Here is a 19,106-nt window from a genome sequence, read left to right on the forward strand (position 1 = left end):
ATAAAGAAAATCAAACGTGTTTCCTAGAAATTGGGATAAAGTTGTTTAAATAAGGAGAATTGAATCTATCTCGAGCCTTATTTAAACAATTCTATTACACGTTGTGCTAAATAAGGGAAACGTAGTAGAGTTGTTTTTTTTCTAGAAGAACCATTCAATTTTCTACCGCTTCTTTCTATAGATCCTTTATGCCGGTTTAGACATTAAATGCCTCTGTTCATTATTCACTTCTATATATATCTTCTATATCTGCCACACATCACTCGGATCTCCCTCCCTCAATTTCGTCACTCTCATTTCTCTCTCACCATTCCATCACATCGAGATTGAAACCTACCTTACTGATTCTGAAAGTTCCAAAAAGTTTCCTCCGAAAAAAAAAAAAAATGGCTGCTATTGGAATCATTGCTATCTGTCTTTCATGCTCTCTGTGTCTGTACTTTGTCTTAGCTCTCATCCGGCAACTTAACAAACTGTGGTGGACTCCTATTCGCATACAACATCAAATGCATTCACAGGGAATCAATGGTCCTCCCTACAAGTTCTTCTATGGAAGCAACAAAGATGTTTCCAACATGAAAAAAGAAGCCATGGTCAAGCCAATGGATTTATCACATGACATATTGTACAAAGCTCAGCCTCATATTCACGCATGGATCAAAAAATATGGTAAAAAGAAAAAAAAAAAAAAAATCCTTCATTGTTATACTAAATTTAAGCATTTTTCATTTTCTCCCATTCTCTTTGATGCAGGGAAGAATTTTCTTCTTTGGAATGGCTCTCAACCTGAATTGATCGTTACTGAACCAGGGCTTATCAAAGAGATGCTGAACAATAGAGAAAATACTTATGTTAAAGAAAAGCCCGGAGGCTATATAGAGAAGCTCTTAGGAGATGGACTTGTGTTTTCTACCGGTGAAAAATGGACAAAGATGCGGAAACTAGCCAACAATGCCTTCCATGCAGAGAGCCTGAAAGTAATATCTTAAATTCAATACTATTGCTAATGATAAATATTTAAGCGGATTGAAATTCAATAACAAATTAACTTATTTATAAATTAGTCTGAATTGTTACAAGGGATTCGCTTTTGTATGTAGAATCTGGTTCCAGCAATGATCACTAGTGCGGAGGTGATGCTAGAAAGGTGGAAAAATTATGAAGGTAAAGAGATGGAGGTATTTGAAGAATTTACGCTATTGACATCAGAAGTGATTTCCAGAACAGCTTTTGGAAGTAGTTACTTAGAAGGGAGGAACATTTTTGAGATGTTGACGAAATTGACCATGATAACAGCCAGAAATACTCATCAACTCAGGATTCCTGTCATCAGGTAAAAGTCCTTATAAACTCAGGTTTCATAGCATCAGATGAAGTCCTAGTTTTTTGTTTTTTGTTTTTTGTTTTTTTTTTCTACTAAAGTCCTTTTAGCTAAACATTAAGCATTTTTCTGTTTTTATTTTTCACAGCAAGTTTTATAAAACCAAGGATGATATTGAAGCAGATGAGCTTGAAAAAGGAATATACAACCGTGTATTAGAGATAATCAAGAATACAGAATTTGGTAGCAGTACTGGGGGCCATTTTCTTCAATTACTTCTAACGGCTCATCATGATGCCAATGTCAGCCAAAGGATTTCAATAAAAGATTTGGTGGATGAGTGCAAGACATTTTACTTTGCTGGGCAAGAAACCACTAATAATTTGCTTACCTGGAGTATGTTTCTTCTATCAATCCACACAGATTGGCAAGAGAAAGCAAGACAGGAGGTGCTCAGTTTATTTGGCCATCAAAATCCAACTCCAGATGGAATCACAAAACTCAATACCGTAAGGACGTCTCAATTCTCAAGCACTAACCAATTTCTTGTGTATATATCATTGATAATGCTACGGACAACTTTTACACAAAAAAGTGATGGGTCTGATTATTAGTATCAGTTATGTCCACGACGCAACGTTAGAATTATGATTAAAATAAAGCCTAGAGAAACCCACAAATATGATATAGTTAAATAATTAAATTTATAATTTCCTAATAGTTAAAGCTTTTATCATTGTATTAAAGTAAAAGATCTTGAGTTCGATCTCTAACTTCACCATACCTCCCATTTAACATGTTAAAATCTCATGTGTTAGATTTTACTTATTAAAGGGAATTTTAGGTCCACATGTGAAAGATGTATTAAAATTATGGTTACATGACTAAATTCTATTATTTCCTAATAGTTTAAGATTTGGAAGAATCAGTATTTATTACACACTTACACATTTATTACACACTTACACGACAAAAACTTTTCTTTACACTCCAACACGAGTCTCAATCTTCTGTCTCATACTTCCTGCTCCACTATATACTCCACAAATAAAAACATGCAACATGTCTATCTAATTTATTAAATGCTAAATTTATGCCTTCTATTATTTCAATTACCTAAATATGATGGGTTATTTATTTATCTATTTTAGGAAATTGAAATAATAAAAGGCATAAAATTAGCATTTAATAAATTAGAAGGACATGTGACATGTTTTTATTTGTGGAGTATATAATAGAGCAGAAAGAGTAAGACAGAAGATTTGGACTCAACACGAGTCCCAATCTTCTGTTCCACAATTCCTGCTCCACTATATACTCTACAAATAAAAACATGCTACATGTCCATCTAATTTATTAAATGCTAAATTTATGCATTCTATTATTTCAATTACCTAAATATGATGGATTATTTATTTATCTATTTTAGGAAATTGAAATAATAAAAGGCATAAAATTAGTATTTAATAAATTAGAAGGACATGAGGCATGTTTTTATTTTGTGGAGTATATAGTGGAGGAAGAAGAGTGAGATAGAAGATTTGAACTCCTCCAACACACTAAATATTTTGGGCAAATTTTACTTGAAACCTTATAATTTAAGAGTAGTTCAAACTAAACTTTCATTTTCAAAGGTACCAACTCTACTCTACTCTCACTCTCCCCCTTCAATCCAAACAAGCCCTAAAGGCTAACAAATTAGCACTATATTCAAAATCAGTGCAACACAGTTAAATAAACGATAAGTATCAAAAATGAGAGAAAGAAAGAAGAGAAGAAGACTGAAGGAGAGAGGCAGTTAGATTCTAATTTTTTTTTAAATGATATTCTTTCCCATGCAGATGAGCATGATCATCAATGAGGCTCTAAGGTTATATCCTCCAGCAATTTCAATACTAAGAAAAGTTGAAAGGAAAGCTACACTGGGGAAGCTCACTCTTCCAGCTAATCTAATGGTGAACGTCTCCAACTTTGCTGTTCACCATGACCCCGACATATGGGGAGAGGACGTAAATCTTTTCAAGCCAGAGAGATTCTCAGAAGGTGTAGCCAAGGCTACTAACAACAACGTAGCTGCTTTTATACCCTTTGGAATGGGACCCCGAATTTGTGTCGGTTCAAACTTTACCCCCACTGAAGCAAAGGTTGTTCTCTGCATGATTTTACAACGCTATGCCTTCACCTTATCCCCAACCTATGTCCATTTGCCATTTCAGCTTTTCACCCTTCGCCCACTAAATGGAGTTCAAGTAATTCTACACTCACTTTGAATTCCATAATCGGCTGTGGGCTTGGGATTTAGTAACTTGGAATAATACCTGAAAGTTTTTTATATGTTTGGGAGGTTTGTAAATTGAATTTGTAAATTCTGCATGGACATTGAAGTCACTGGTGACTACAAAGTTCATCAATGGTTACGTTTTAAATAAATTAATGACTGATGTGTGCTTAATTCTAGTTCACTGTGATCTTATCTTGCTCTTGATTTTGAAAAGTCTAGATTGACTCTAGTGGACATAAGTAGTGGATTAATTGTCGCTTATTTCCAAAATTAACAGTTTAAGAAACAACATAAACACAATAATAATCACTACGAATTAAATCAAAGCAACATAATAATAATAATTACTTAGTTAAGAATTTAGGACTGAGCTTGGGTCGGTTCCGGTCAATTTCACTGCCAGCCAAACCCGACCTGGTATTAATTGGGTTCAACAAGGAGAAACCCGACCCTACCATAAATATGCGGGTCTAAAGTCGGATTGGTATTTTTTTTTTTCAAACCGTGTGAAAGGTCTATAGAAACATTGAAACAGCCATCACTTTAATGAGCTATTAATAGAGAAAAAAATTACTTATTGTATTACTAAAAATTTCCTTTAAAAGTTGTCATATTTTTATTATTATTTTCAAACTTCCATATCTTAGAAAGATCTCCACCTCCACCTCTTATGGTAATAAATATTTATATCTTTTTTCTTTGGAAAATGTTAACCAATGCTAGTTTAGGAGTTATTTTTAGAAACATTTTATTGGGTGAATCATAAAATAATAAATGTTGTTGATAGTTTTTTATATTTTTCCATAAAAATTGTCTCAAAAATTTTTTATTATAATTTATTAACAATTACTTTAAGGACATCCGTTAACATTACCAATTTTCTTTATCAAGTTAATGCATGTCCGTGAATTAGGTATATTTTTTCTTTTGTTGCTATTTTACTAATTTATTGATTGAGATTAATAAGAAAAAATTAAATCCAATTATCAGTATATAAAATTAATGCTGGAGCTCAAGACTTGGAAATTGCGATATAAAAGGGGGGGGGGGGGGGGGGAAGAGGTAAGGAAAGTAGGAAACGAACGACAACATATTCCATGAATGTAGGCAATTAATTTCCGATTATAATGCTTCTGCTATTTTTACTATTCTTTGACTAATTACAACGTTTTAGTACTATTTTTTTTTTTATAAGTTGAATGTTGAAACAAATATCTTATACTCTTAAATACATTAATTTCTTTCCATTTAAACAAATTTATATTATTTCAATTGCTTGAAGAATGGTAGACTTATTAAGGAATACCTCAAATTTTAATTGCTAGACCTAGTACTTGGTTCGGCAGCTGTCATTGAAATTTTAAAATTTAAATTTTGGATGCATGAATTTGTTGGACTAATTAAAATCTTGTCCCAAATTGTGTTCCATGGCTTTCACCAGGACTAGGTTGCTAGTTTATGAACAAAGTTTAGCTACAAAATTGGATGTAATCTAAAACTACAACCTTACTCAATAAAATAAATATTACTACATATTTTGAAAATCTAATTGTTGAATTGCATGTTCTTCACACTCTTAATATACATGTCGAATTTTATGTCAGTTGGATATTATATATTATATGATTTATAAGTTTATATTTTATGCATAATTTTAAATTACAAAAACTAGCGATTTAAACAATTTATTGATGGCATAACTATTGATCTTTAATTTTCTAGAAATTTTACTAGTATGAAGGCTATAAGAAGAAGATGTAATCCAATGATAGAATTCTCAAAATTCACCTCCAATAAGAAGATATTGAGTAAAGTTGTAGTTGAGTAAAGTTGTAGACTTAGGCTATAACTAATTTTGTAGTTAAACTTTGTCCCTAATTTACTGCCTAATAAATATCAAGATAGGTAAATAAATTTCTGAAATTTTTTTATAACTTTACTTACTGGATAATGTTCCTTCAAAAAAAAAAAAAAAAACTTACTGGATAATGTTAATTCTCATAATTTTTAATGTTATAACTTAGTGATGTATATATGGACAAAGAGTTTTTATCCATTATTAGTGGTGTGCATGCTACAGTTGCTACTATAATAAACCAATAAGTGACTTTTCAAATTTCACTTATTTCTATATCAGATTGCTCTATTTTTAAATGTCCATTTAGCAATATATGCGGCTATGAACCAATTAACGACTTTTTCAAATTTTCACTTATTTCTATATCAAAATTTTCTATTTTAATTGTCCATTTTAGAAACAAAACAAGTTTTACAGTCATAATTAAATTTATTGCCAAACATTTACATATCATGGATCTTTCTTTTTATCTCTCACTCCTTGGGATGCATTTGATCCACTTAATCAGAGTTTCTTGAGAAAGCAAAGCAGAACATAAGAATTGGAAAAGCAAGAAAGAAGAAAGAGAAGAACAAGAACTCTCTTTGTTCTACTTTATGCCTTTTCCTCTCTCTCTCTCTCTCTCTCTCTCTCTCTCTCTCTCTCTCTCTCTCTCTCTCTCTCTCTCTCTCTCTCTCTCTCTCTGGTTTGTTTCATGTTTTGCCATATAAACAATTTTTCTTAGTGAGTTAACAATAAGGATTAAATTGACTGCAATTTGAACATATCAGAGACCAAATTGATTGTTACGAAAATGTAGGGACCAAATTGACTAAGACATAAAAATTTAGGGACCAAAATGGTGTTTTCACCTTTATTTTAAATATACAATATTAAGTGGTAATGAGTTTTAATTTCCACATTTTATTTAGTTAATGAATCATATGGTAGTTTTTCATTAAAACAAAAATGAAATTCTAATTAAAAAAAATACTGGAGATAACCCAAACTCTAAAAAGAAAAGCCACTTCAGGGGTAACCAACTTTGCAATAAATTTTTACTATTGAAAAAACAGTTGTATAGTTAGTCTACACTCACAATACCTTTGTGGACTACTAGACACAACTTGTAACCTTCGGCAAATAACTATTTCCCCTTGTGCCTTGCAGCTCCAGAACATCGGAGTTATTCTATAAAATTTCTATCATGAACTAACTTGTTGGCATTAACCTAGAACTCTATTGAACTATGTGGTAGAATGTTAAGGTTTTTTTTTTTTAAAGTTTGAATGAAAGAATTTTGAAGAGGTTTTTTTTTTTTTTACATGGTTTTCTAAAAAATATTTAATCCCTCTTGAGGAGCATGGGATTGCTGCCTCTCTCCTGAACGTTCTGCATTTAGGGGTTTTTATATATATAGTTTAAGATTTAGGTTTAACGGGTGTAGAAAATTGGTCAAAATTCTTGTTAGGATCTTTAGTGTTGGCCAATTCCTAGACAAGTGTAGGAAATATACACGAATTGTCAGATCTGTGAGATGCAAAAATAGAGAAAAATATATGCCAAAGAAAATTATCACACAAGATAATATTTACATAATTCGGCAATTTGCCTATGCTCACAAAATTGCATTTGTAAGGTTGAATTTAATCAACCATCTTATTGGATTTATTCCGTGCCAAATTTGCTTGTATTTCAACATTTAGTAACCCTGTATTTAGTTGAGTTTGTTGTAAGGGTAGTGAGTGAGATAGAGTGTTGATTGCTCAAGAGTGTGCAAGAAAACAGAGACTTGCGGCTTGAACTCGCGGCTGCAAGCCACCAGATGCAGCACACGTGCCAAGCATGCCAGAAGGTGAACAGTCATGCTAGCTGGAGCACTACAAGACAAAATAAGACAACTGGCCATACGGTTATCTCGCGACTAGGTCTCGCGACTTAGTCAAGTCGCAAGGCCATGCCGCGAGCCACCTCTGTTTTGAAAAACCTGACATTTCACATTCTCCTCTCACCCCAGTATAAATACCCCTTATATCCACAAATGAAAGAGAGCTTCCAGAGAGAATTTTGAGAGAGAAACCCTAAAGTAAAACAAGATTGATTCACCTACAATCTATACATTAGAGTCTCTTCAAATTCCTCAACTCTCTTCCTCTCCATTGTCAAACCCTTGAGAGACATTTTACCAAAACCTTGTTCTCAGCATATTCATCACTGTGAGAGGGCTGTTTGGTGTTCTGGGAAGCAGTTAGGAAGGAACCAATCTACATTGGTTGATGCTACGGTCTAGTAGCGGAATCCAGGAAGCTAGAAAAGAAAAAGGTTCAGCGCAACCTCGTTGGAGTAAGAAGCTTGGAGGGTTTAGGTGCACTGGGTAGATTAGGTTTGGAGGGTCTATTGCTGTCTATGTATCCCAACTACATTTTCTAGTGGATTGTTTACCACTTGGAGGGCGGCGGAGAGGTTTTACGCCGAGGGCTTTGGTTTCCTCTTTGATAACACATCGCGTGTTGTCTTTGTGTTTGCATCTTCCTTCCCTTTTATCTTTGCCTTTTATTATCTGCTGTGGGTTATGATTTTAATTTGGCTTAGATAGTTTTTCTAATTCTATATTATAGCTTATGTTCATTTTCCGCACACTAGTTGTTTGACATAAAGCTTGAATTGGTTAATTTGTAAATTGGGAGTCTAAACGTTAAAGGGTGTTTATACACATATTTGAACTTTCAATTGGTATCAGAGCAGGTACACTTCTTGTGGTTTCATTACCATTGTGTGATCCTTGACTCCCTTTTGAGATGGATCGGTCTCAATCCCTAAATGCACCTCCATATTTTGATGGTAGTAATTATGCTTTTTGGAAGGTTCGCATGAGAGCTTTTCTATGTTCCATTGATGAATCTGTTTGGGTTGCTGTTGAGATATGTTGGACCAGGCCTGAGGAAGCCAAATCCACATGGGATAAGGCAGCACTCGCTGCATCTAATGCTAACAATAAAGCACTCAATGCTATTTTCTGTGGTATGTCTCCAGATGAATTTCACAGGATCTCTCACATTACCGTTGCTAAAGAAGCATGGGAGATATTGGAGACCACTTACGAAGGCACGAAGAAAGTAAAAGACACCAAGCTGCAGATGCTAACCACTCGGTTTGAGGAGTTAAAAATGAGTGAGGATGAGTCATTTGACTCTTTCTATAGCAAGCTGAATGAGGTGATTGTAAGCAAGTTCAATTTGGGAGAGAAAACGGAGGATTCTAAAATTGTAAGGAAGATCCTTCGATCATTGCTGGAAAGTTTTCGTGTTAAAGTGACAGCGATTGAAGAGAGCAAGGACCTTGGTGACATTAAAGTCCAGGAGTTGGTTGGTTCTCTTCAGACTTATGAGATGTCGCTGCCCAATCAACGAAAGAGTAAATCTTTTGCTCTTAAGACCATTAATGAGAAGGTGGAAGACCATGACTCATCGGGAGAAGATGTGGTTGACAAAGATGTTGCATACCTTGTAAAAAATTTCTGAAAATTCTTGAAATTCAAAAATAATGGCAAATTTGGTGATAAAGGAAAATTCCAAAGTTCAGGAAGGGAGAAAAGGGAATTCAAAAAGAAAGATGGAAAAGAATCCCAATCTACACAAGGTGTCACTTGTTTCGAATGTAACGGGCATGGACACTTTAAGAAAGAATGTCCGAATTATTTGAAATCGAAAGGCAAAGTGTATGCCACGACATTGAGTGACTCGGATTCATCCGACTCAGAATCTGAAGAAAGCTGTGATGGAGAGGGGAATTATTCAGCTTTTATGACTATTGCCCATGTTGAATCTTCAGATGAGTTGAATCTGCTTGTACGAGACCTTGGAGAACATAGTGATGAAGAATCACTGGGAGTTGCTGAAGAATCAGATGCTAAAGAAGAAGAATGCACAGCCAATCTTCAAGAGAATTATAACTCACTCCTAGAGAAGTCGGGTGAGTACACAAGGGTGGCCAAGGCAGCTGTGAGAAAAATGAAGAAGGCAGAGGAGGACTATAAGAGTCTTCTAATCCGATATAGGGAGGCCAAATGTGAGATAGAAACACTGAATGGTGAGCTGTCAGAAGCTTACACAAAAGTGAGATTTATTGAACAAGAGGTTGTGCAAGCGAATGCTAAAGTAGGAAGGGTCACCACCAAGAAGCTAGATGATGTTATATCATCTCAAAAGAGCTCTTCAGACAAATCCGGATTGGGATATACCGGAGGAAGTAGCTCATTTGGAAATGTCACTAAAGAAGTGAAGTTTATAAAGGCCAAAGAATCAGCTGATGTTGGTCCTACTGTTGAGAAGTCCAAGATAGAGGAAAAGAGAAATGTGGGGAACGAACGGTTGTTGAATTCACGTAATCAATCTGTGGGCAGGACTGAATCCCGAGCCAAGTCTCGTCCACGACCACAAAGAGGTCCTAGATCAAATTATGTGTGTCATCATTGTGGACTTCAAGGGCATACTCGACCAAATTGTCAAAAACTAAGAGCAAAGAATAGTGCAACTCCTCAAAGGTCATGAGGACCTAGAAATGATAGAAAAAATTGGGCAGGTGAACCATCAAGAGATCAAAATGGTGATCCCAAATGATGAACGTGATGAAGATGATTGGTGCATTCACCAACTGCTTGGAAAGCTTCACACGAAGGTTTGAAAGCCCTAACTCTCGTACCCAATCCTATAAGGAAATCACCCCAAACGCAAGTGACGTGTGGGTGAAAAAGGGTACTCATGCATAAGCATTACAACATGTCCATGCATTAATACTTCCTATGCATTGTGACGATGTTTGATTGTTTGCTTGTTGTTTATGTTGATGGTTGTTTGTTTGTCTATTTGTGCATACTTTTGGTTTTCTTTTTGTTTTTGATCTATTTTTTCTTCTTGTGTCAAAAATCCAAAAATCACATAAAAAATTAGAAAATCAAAAAGTTTGATTGACATAGTTGAGTTTTGTCTCAAAACTTGTTTTGCCTTGTACCTTTGTGCTAATGGCTTTGTGCATTTTCGAGCATAGCTTGTTTCTTTGCACTCTTATCACTGTGGGAGAAATCTTAAAATCTATGTGATTGTTGTAAATAGATCTTCAAACTTGTCATGAATGATGAGTGAATGGTTATGATGATCTTGAGACATGCATAGACTTGTGTCTATATATCTTCCCATTCTTTATTTTTTTATTTTTTTGTTTTTGCTAAAAAGAGCTCACCAAATGTAAATCTCCAAATGAAAAGAGATATTGAGTTACAAAAGTCTGTCGCACATACTAGTATTCGACTAGGAAAAAGGGAAAGCGACCTAAAATTAAAGTGAAAGTTTATTCAAAAAGCCAAAGGCTATCTCATCAAGGTGAAATATCAATTATCACTCTCACAATGAGAGGTGATTTTCTCGAAAGGATCAAAAAGATCAAATGTTATGATTGAAAGTGGAGTCAAATGTAAAGCTCCAAGATATGTTATCAAGTTTTGTGGGAGGTCATATATGCATATTTCTATAATTGAAATGGGTCACATGATCTAGTGCTAATTGTGTATGCCTTGGTTGAATTGATCATTGAAGCTTCACATTAAACTAAGGACTATCTCATTGTTGATATCCACACACAACACACAAGTCTATGTTCAATAAATGCCATATTCATTTGTGTAATTGTACTTGATGAAATGTGTTTTCACATGCTCAATCTTTGTTGATTCAAGCACAAAATTTTTTTTGAGTGTTTTAAGTATTTTTGGAAAGTATTTTGTTCTTTAAAACTGAAAATTTTCAAAAATCACTTTTGCCCTGTTTTGGCGACTCAGTCGCGGGTAAGTCAAGTCGTGGGCCTCAGTCGCGAGTTCGCGGGTCAATTTTGGTGACTTGTTTGCAAGTGAAAGGTCCAATCGCGAGGGTTACTCAGAGATTTTCATGGCTCAGCTCACGACTCCCTCGCGGGTAGACCTTCCAGTCGCGAAAAACACTTAGAAAATTTTTTCAAAATTTTGTCTTTGAGTGTTTTGGCGGCTTGACCTGGTGACTTGTTGGTGACTCACTTCAGTCGCAAAAAACGCGTGTTTGGCAAAAATAGGGGCAGTTTTTAAATCTTTTTCAGTTTTCCCTCGAACTTATTATGACTGTTCATTGTCTTTTCTTTCTGAAACTTCTCAAACACACCGTGTTACCCACTCCCAACTCCATTGTTGCTTCATTTCTTCTCAAAATCATCAAGAAAAGGTATGTGTCTTATTTTCCTCATCTCATATTCTCTGTTTAATGAATGTTTTTCGTGCCATTTGAGCAGATACTATTTTAGAATCATTCTTCTCTTGGTTTGATGGGTATGGCTGGTTGTGTTTGTTGTTGCTTTCATCTGTTTTCATATTGTTGGTCACATTGTGTTTTTTTCTTTGTTCTGTTTTTTGCCTGATGTTGATTTTCAAACTCTTTTGATAAATGGGTTTGGTACACTTTGTGACTTGCTCCATTCACTTGTGTGTGTGTTGAAGTATGCTTGCGGCATTGGATTACTTATCTCATATTACATGTGTGTGATTGCATCTTGAAAGTATCTCTTTAAAACACTTCATTTTTTGAATGTTATGTCTCACTGCCATGGGCTCTATTTTGGGTGTTTTGATCTTCCATTTTGATATTTTTACCTGTTCCTATCTTATGTGGTTTGATTTTTGCTATCCGTTCCTAATGTTCAAATGTTGTCATTTTTTTTGCATATCATGGTCATGGTAGACTGTCTCATTGACAGTTATTTCTGAATTTGTGTTTCTCTATGCTCTATTGCCCTTTCACCATTTTGTTGCACCTGTCTAATTGTGCACTTTAGTTTTGATGGTGGTTTTGTTTGGGTCTGACCTGTCTTAAGTTTGTATTTGTGTATTAAAATCTCTGGTTTACACTCTTATTTGCATCTAATCATGTTGATATTTATCTTGTGTGGTACTGTTTTTGATTCTTTGCTGTGGGCCTATTCTCTTGCAGATGTCTCGTCGATCCTCTAAGGGCAAAGACATTGTTGCTGACGATCCAGCAACCCCAGTTGCTAAAAGGACTCGACTCTCATCACAGTCATCTTAAGACTCCAATTTGGAGAGGTTTAGAACCCCGCTTACCTCACACATCTACTCAAACATCTTTGACAAGTCAACTCTTATAGTGGAACAGGTGGTTGAGTTTGACACCTTAGGGACCACTTTTATCCCTCGAATCTTTGAGCCACGAGATTGGGCAAACTTGTTTGGGAATTTTGTCGATCCAATGGATGAATTGGTTAAGGAATGCTTCTGTAATGCAAGTGATCTTGGAGTTGAACTCATTTTCTGGGTCAGAGGAAAGGAATTTGGCATTTCCCCGAACTCCACCAACAACCATGTTCAAATGCGACTCGAGACCATGGAGAATCAGCTAGAAGCTATTCAACAGAAGTTGGACGACAGCCTTTAGCTATTCGTGCCAAAAAGGGGGAGAAAGCTCAAAGGGAAGTGTGCATAGTAATAGGGGGAGTACACACATACTTTTGTTTAAGTCTTATCCTTTAAACTTATAGGTTTATGTTTTTGGATATTTAATGTTACTATGGGTTTGATGCACTGTGGTTTTGGTGTATTTTTGTTTCTAACTCTTATCTTATAAACTTGGTTTACTCTTTATATATATTGTTGATGTTAGTTAGTATATATTGAGTTTTGTACCCATGTTGCTTATGTAAGCTTTTAGGGTTATGTTTTATGCATGTTTGTAGACTTTATGGTTTGTACCATGCTTTATGCAGCCTTTTATGCTTTGTTTAAATCAGTACTTCTATCTAAATGTATTGCATTTTCTTTTAAGTACTGTCACTCTTGTACCCTTGTAGGATTGTTCCTAGGTGCATATACTTAGTGTATTATGCATTGGTTGAGTGTTGGGCATACAAGTAACTTGCTTTGTTCTTGTTAACCTGTATGTTCAAGTGTTCATTCCAAGTGTGAATGAGCACTGTGATCACTACCTTGCAGTGATTATTTGGTTGATCAAGCCATGATTTGAATCTTCACTTCATCCTTGCTTGATCACCTTAAGCCTGTTTCATATGCATTTCATACTTTTCTGCATACAATGATCATGGTGTATTGTTGTGTTTCAGGAGTTTCATGTTCTTATGATTCAAGTGCTTCATAGTTTCTAGAGTTAGGTGTGAGTGAGTTTTGCTCAACTGTTCCCAACTCACATGTTAAGTCTAGAGTCTGTTTTAGGGTTTTGTCACGGAATAGCCAAAGGGGGAGATTGTAAGGTTGAATTTAATCAACCATCTTATTGGCTTTATGCCGTGCCAAATTTGCTTGTATTTCAGCATTTAGTAACCCTGTATTTAGGTGGGTTTGTTGTAAGAGTAGTGAGTGAGATAGAGTGTTGATTGCTCAAGAGTGTGCAAGAAAATAGAGACTCGTGGCTTGAACTCGCGGGTGACTCGCGGCTGCAAGCCGCCAGATGCAGCACACGTGCCAAGCATGCCAGAAGGTGAACAGTCATGCTAGCTGGAGCACTACAGGACAAAACAAGACAACTGGCCATACGGTTATCTCGCGACTGGGTCTCGCGACTTAGTCAAGTCGCGAGGCCATGCCGCGAGCCACCCCTGTTTTGAAAAACCTGACATTTCACATTCTTCTCTCACCCCAGTATAAATACTCCTTATACCCACAAATGAAAGAGAGCTTCTAGAAAGAATTTTAAGAGAGAAACCCTAGAGTAAAATAAGATTGATTCACCTACAATCTATACATTAGAGTCTCTTCAAATTCCTCAACTCTCTTCCTCTCCATTGTCAAACCCTTGAGAGGCATTTTACCAAAACCTTGTTCTCACCATATTCATCACTGTGAGAGGGTTGTTTGGTGTTCTAGGAAGCAGTTAGGAAGGAACCAATCTACATTGGTTGATGCTACGGTCTAGTAGCGGAATCCGGGAAGCTAAAAAAGAAAAAGGTTCGGCGTAACCTCGTTGGAGCAAGAAGCTTGGAGGGCTTAGGTGCACTGGGTAGATTAGGCTTGGAGGGTCTATTGCTGTCCATGTATCCCAACTACATTTTCTAGTGGATTGTTTACCGCTTGGAGGGCGGTGGAGAGGTTTTACGCCGAGGGCTTCGGTTTCCTCTTCGATAACACATCGCGTGTTGTCTTTGTATTTGCATCTTCCTTCCCTTTTATCTTTGCCTTTTATTATCTGCTGTGGGTTGTGATTTTAATTTAGCTTAGATAGTTTTTCCAATTCTATATTATAGCTTATGTTCATTTTCCGCACATTAGTTGTTTGACATAAAGCTTGAATTGGTTAATTTGTAAATTGAGGGTCTAAATGTTCAAGGGTGTTTATACACATATTTGAACTTTCAGCATTAATTTCACTATTTTTAGGAAAAAAAAATACAAAATGCGGCATTATAATTTTTCTCTCTAAAAAAAAAAAACACTAAATCCTAATATGAAACAACAGTACTTATATCCCACACAAAGGATAAACGTAACCAATAAAAAGCTTGTAGCACCTGTAAAATTTACAAATTCAATGTTCATTCACTTTTGTTACTAAACAATTTTCACATATTATTCCAAGCTACTAAATCCCAAGCTCACAGCCAATTATGGAATTCACAATATGTAGAATTACTTGAACTCCATGTAGTGGACGAAGGGTAAAAAGCTGAAATGGCAAATAGACATAGGTAGGGAATAAGGTGAAGGCATAGCATTGTAAAATCATCGAGAGAACAATCTTTTCTTCAATGCAGTTGGAATGGTTTGATTTATACATAAAGATGAGATAGACCAGAGAGTAGTGCCTGAACAAGAGATCTATAATCAAGAATGGGTGGAAACAAGTTTCTACATAAAAATCTACTATTGATGGTGATTTGAAACCTTTGAGTGGGATCTCAAAATTACTAGTGTGGGAGTTTGTGTTCAGCAAATCCAAGATAGAAGAGTTCATGAAGTCAAAGCTGCACGTGGTCGTGTTAGTAAGCTCTACAAGAAGTAGCTTTAGATTTAGGGTATAAATTTATTATAATCTTCCATTATATCATAATAGATTTGTTTACCTTGAGGATGGTTAGGTTAAATCTTCCATAAGTTTTTACTTTAAAACGGTTGGTTTCATTGGTTTTCCTAGGTCATCATATTATTGTCTTCTTTAATTTTCTACACTAAGTAATATGTTTGTATGTGTTTAACCTATATCTCATAATTAACCTAAGTAATTACTTGGCTAATTCATTAGGTTAAACCAATTTGGTTTTAAGGGGTCTAAACATAAACAAACACATGTCTCTAATTCCATGACAATAGGAGGTGGTGGGGGAATTTTACATGAAGTTTACGTTTATTTTTTATTGCATTTGCTTATGGTTATTAGTATTCTATTTTATCTTATTTGTTTTTTCAATTATAAAAGTAAATTCTATTTTGGTTTTGTAATAAAAAAAATATTCTATTTTGGTTTAATTAAATCATAATAACAAATCACAAAAGTATAAGTGCAGAAATATAAATGAGACAAAAATTTGTTTACAATATGAAAAACCATCGGTAAACACCAAAGAAAAAAACACAGATGGTTTAGCGATCAGCCCAAAGGCAAAAATCCACTAAGTAAAATTTAATTCTTTAAAACTGAAATTAACCTTAATTGCTAGTTGAAACCTCCTATAGTGAATTAATTAATTACGTGACCACATGTAGCTTTAACCCAGTTGTACTCTTCTACTTTGGATTTTGTAGGCACATAATTTTCGTTAGGGACTTCAAGCAACTTCAAAGATTTCACAACAATCTTGACTTTGTGAGTACTATGGCTCAAGGTTTTCAGACCCGGACCGTTCATTGAACCATAAAAGGAAGATGTCCAAGGTTTTTAACGACAAACCGAGGTTGAACCGGGGTCGAACCGTGATGACATCATAATTAATTTAATAATTATTTAAAATATAAATAAATTAATTAAACTTAATAGAGGAGTATTCTTATTATCTTTTTCTTTTTTTTGGTTAATTGAATAGCTTAGAAATCAAAACATGGCATTCATTGTCATTTCTTTTAATCTTATCTGATTACCTCCATCTTATCTGATTACCTCATTCTTCTCTACTTTTCAGTTTTCAGTCTTTTCTTTTCTCTTCGTTAGTTTCTAAGTTTAACTCTACTCTCTCTTCTGCAGATACGGAAGAAGCATCAACGGCGACACTAAGATGTAATCTACCAAAAAAAATTACCTTCTATGTTGGGGGGCATAAGTTGGATTTCTTTCTAGTAATTTACTAAGAATGTTTTTCTCATTTTTCCCTTAATTTTATTTCTATATATGGGTGGGTTTTGAAAATCAGCTCCGATTGTGTCACCGCATCGGCGTCGGAAAGGTCATCAAGTTCCGTTCGCCGGCATCGGCTTGTTCAGTTGGCCCAAAGCTCGGTACGGTTTCGTCGGTGAGGATCCGTTTTTCTGTTGTTGTTGTTGTTGTTGTTTTTTTTTTTTTTTTTTTTTTTTTTTTTTTTTTTTTTTTTTTTAAGGTTAAGATTCAAAGGGAAGTAGGGAACCGTGAGAAGCGGTCTGATCACGGTTCTCAAAACCGTGAGGTCTAACTGCGGTTCACACGGGTCCCTATTTTTTTCCTGTTGAACGGTTCTTGAGGCTAAAAGAACTGTAAAAAGGAGCGGTTCGAGGTTTTTCTTGTCGGACCGTACGATCCGGTCCGAGTTTCAAAACCATGGTATGGCTTTAGCTGGATCACCAAATAGCAGTAATATTGATCTTTATGTATGATTACACACACACACACACACACACACACACACACACACACACACACATATATATATATATATATATATATCAATTTGGTAGCTTGGGGAGAGGAGATTTGAACCTTGCACATCTTTATTAAAAACAATGACCTGTTGCGCTAGAACTGATTTCGTTGTCGTGTTTTTCAATTTTTAATTACTTTGTCTTTTAGTACCACATAATTCATGATTTTAAGTTGTGTAGAAAGTTAACCCCATAGTACTCTAGATGCCAACTTGTTTTTTTTCTACTACTCTATAATCAATCAATCAATAAATATATAAAAGCAGAGACCTCATGGAGAAGTGCATGAGGTTCGGCCATGTGGTGTTTTGTATGAGTTCTTTTTCGTTTAGCCTTTTACCTCCCATCTTCTTACCAATGATTAGTTTAAACCATAAATGCAGAAAATTAAAAGATTTGGTTCTACTCCCTTTTCCAACTACTTGAACTCTTCTACTTTTAATTTCTCCATTCAATGTTAGTTTTCATATTCTTTTATATATTCCAATTTCACAAAATATCGAAAGGCCAAAAGAAAAATAGGACTAGAGAGATAGAGAGACAAAGATTGAGAAATTAGTGTCAAAAAGAGTGAAATTGGCTTTGGTTTCAAGTGCATATGATCTAAACTTCTTAGCAACACTATCAAAGTTTGATACAATTCTTTAACAACATATGAGGTTTCTAAAAGGTATGTGCTTTTTGTCTTTATTTATATTTTTGGAAAGTGTTTAATTTTTGTAAGTGATTAAGGTACTCAGATCTAAGTAAAATTAAACGTAAGATATTTAGTATAAGTTTATATTTCCATATTCAATTATTGTTTTATTTTTAATCTCTAGGCATGTATATTTAGTTTTGCGAATTAGAAATTATAAACCTTAAATCCTAGATGTTTAGCCTTCAAAAGATCACGTGTTTCCTTAAAAAAAAAAAAAAAAAAACTTCTAAAAAAAAAGGAAATAATAAATTTTTTTTTATTAGAAACGGTTAAATATAAGAACTAAATATACGTGTATACCTGATCAAGCAAAAAAGGGCATATAGTGGGATTTTTAGAGTCTAATTTTTTTTTTTTTTTTTTTTTGAGAATCTAGAGTCTAATTAATTATGGTTACTTATGAATATATTGTGTTACAATTTTTTTTCATTCATTATTTTAGTGACGTATAATACATAATCGAAATTAATTCTCCAAACATTATAGCACAGATGAGTATTATAAAAGTTCATCAAAAAAATATGAGTATTATAAAATAACTAATAACAAACACGCACATTGCGCATTGTGCGGGACATCCACTAGTATGATACAAAAGATGTTCAAAACTACCATTGACAAAACACATATGATTGGTATAAAATAAAAATAGTTTAGTAAATATAATATAATTAAACGATAATTTTTGGTGGGATATGAAGAAAAATTCTCAAAACCCTTATAACTTAGTTTTAGACTATTCAAAAACATATTAACGGGTAAATTACTAGTTGTTCTGGGTGTATATGGACATAATGTTACTGTACAATCAAAATTTAAGACTGAATGTGATTAGTTTTTTCCATGTGAGGAATTATTCATATCAAGCTATTGTCGTCCCTCACATTCTAAACGAGTTTATTTCAACATTGTTTTAGCAACACCATACCAAATGATATAGTAATTTTACTAATTTGTGAATAACCAAAATTCAAAGGGCGACAATATTCAAGCAACCATGCTATAATAAGTTGAGCAAGGTTGTCGGTATTCTGACATGACTAAACATTTTCCTTTAGACAGATTGTATTAAAAATATTTAACAAGCTTGACTATGCAATC

At 34.6% G+C, this 19,106-nt stretch overlaps 1 protein-coding gene across 1 annotated transcript; it reads left to right on the forward strand.

The window, feature by feature from the left end:
- The first annotated feature begins 386 nt into the window (after positions 1-386).
- Positions 387-3,632, forward strand: LOC126716463 (cytochrome P450 CYP749A22-like). The gene is made up of 5 exons (XM_050417290.1): positions 387-669; positions 754-977; positions 1,101-1,333; positions 1,470-1,830; positions 3,163-3,632. Exons 1-5 carry the CDS (start codon positions 387-389, stop codon positions 3,589-3,591), a joined length of 1,530 nt encoding a protein of 509 aa, XP_050273247.1. The 3' UTR covers positions 3,592-3,632.
- The last annotated feature ends 15,474 nt before the right edge of the window (positions 3,633-19,106 follow it).

The sequence above is a fragment of the Quercus robur genome, chromosome 3 (assembly GCF_932294415.1).
Source record: "Quercus robur chromosome 3, dhQueRobu3.1, whole genome shotgun sequence".
Classification (NCBI taxonomy): Eukaryota; Viridiplantae; Streptophyta; class Magnoliopsida; order Fagales; family Fagaceae; genus Quercus; species Quercus robur.

What these genes read in the sequence shown, in the direction of transcription:
- LOC126716463 (XM_050417290.1), top strand. Translation starts at nt 387, where the DNA reads ATGGCTGCTATTGGAATCATTGCTATCTGTCTTTCATGCTCTCTGTGT. An exon ending in TCCATGCAGAGAGCCTGAAA is followed by an intron (nt 978 to 1,100) that starts GTAATATCTTAA and finishes TTTTGTATGTAG; the next exon opens with AATCTGGTTCCAGCAATGAT. An exon ending in CTCAGGATTCCTGTCATCAG is followed by an intron (nt 1,334 to 1,469) that starts GTAAAAGTCCTT and finishes TATTTTTCACAG; the next exon opens with CAAGTTTTATAAAACCAAGG.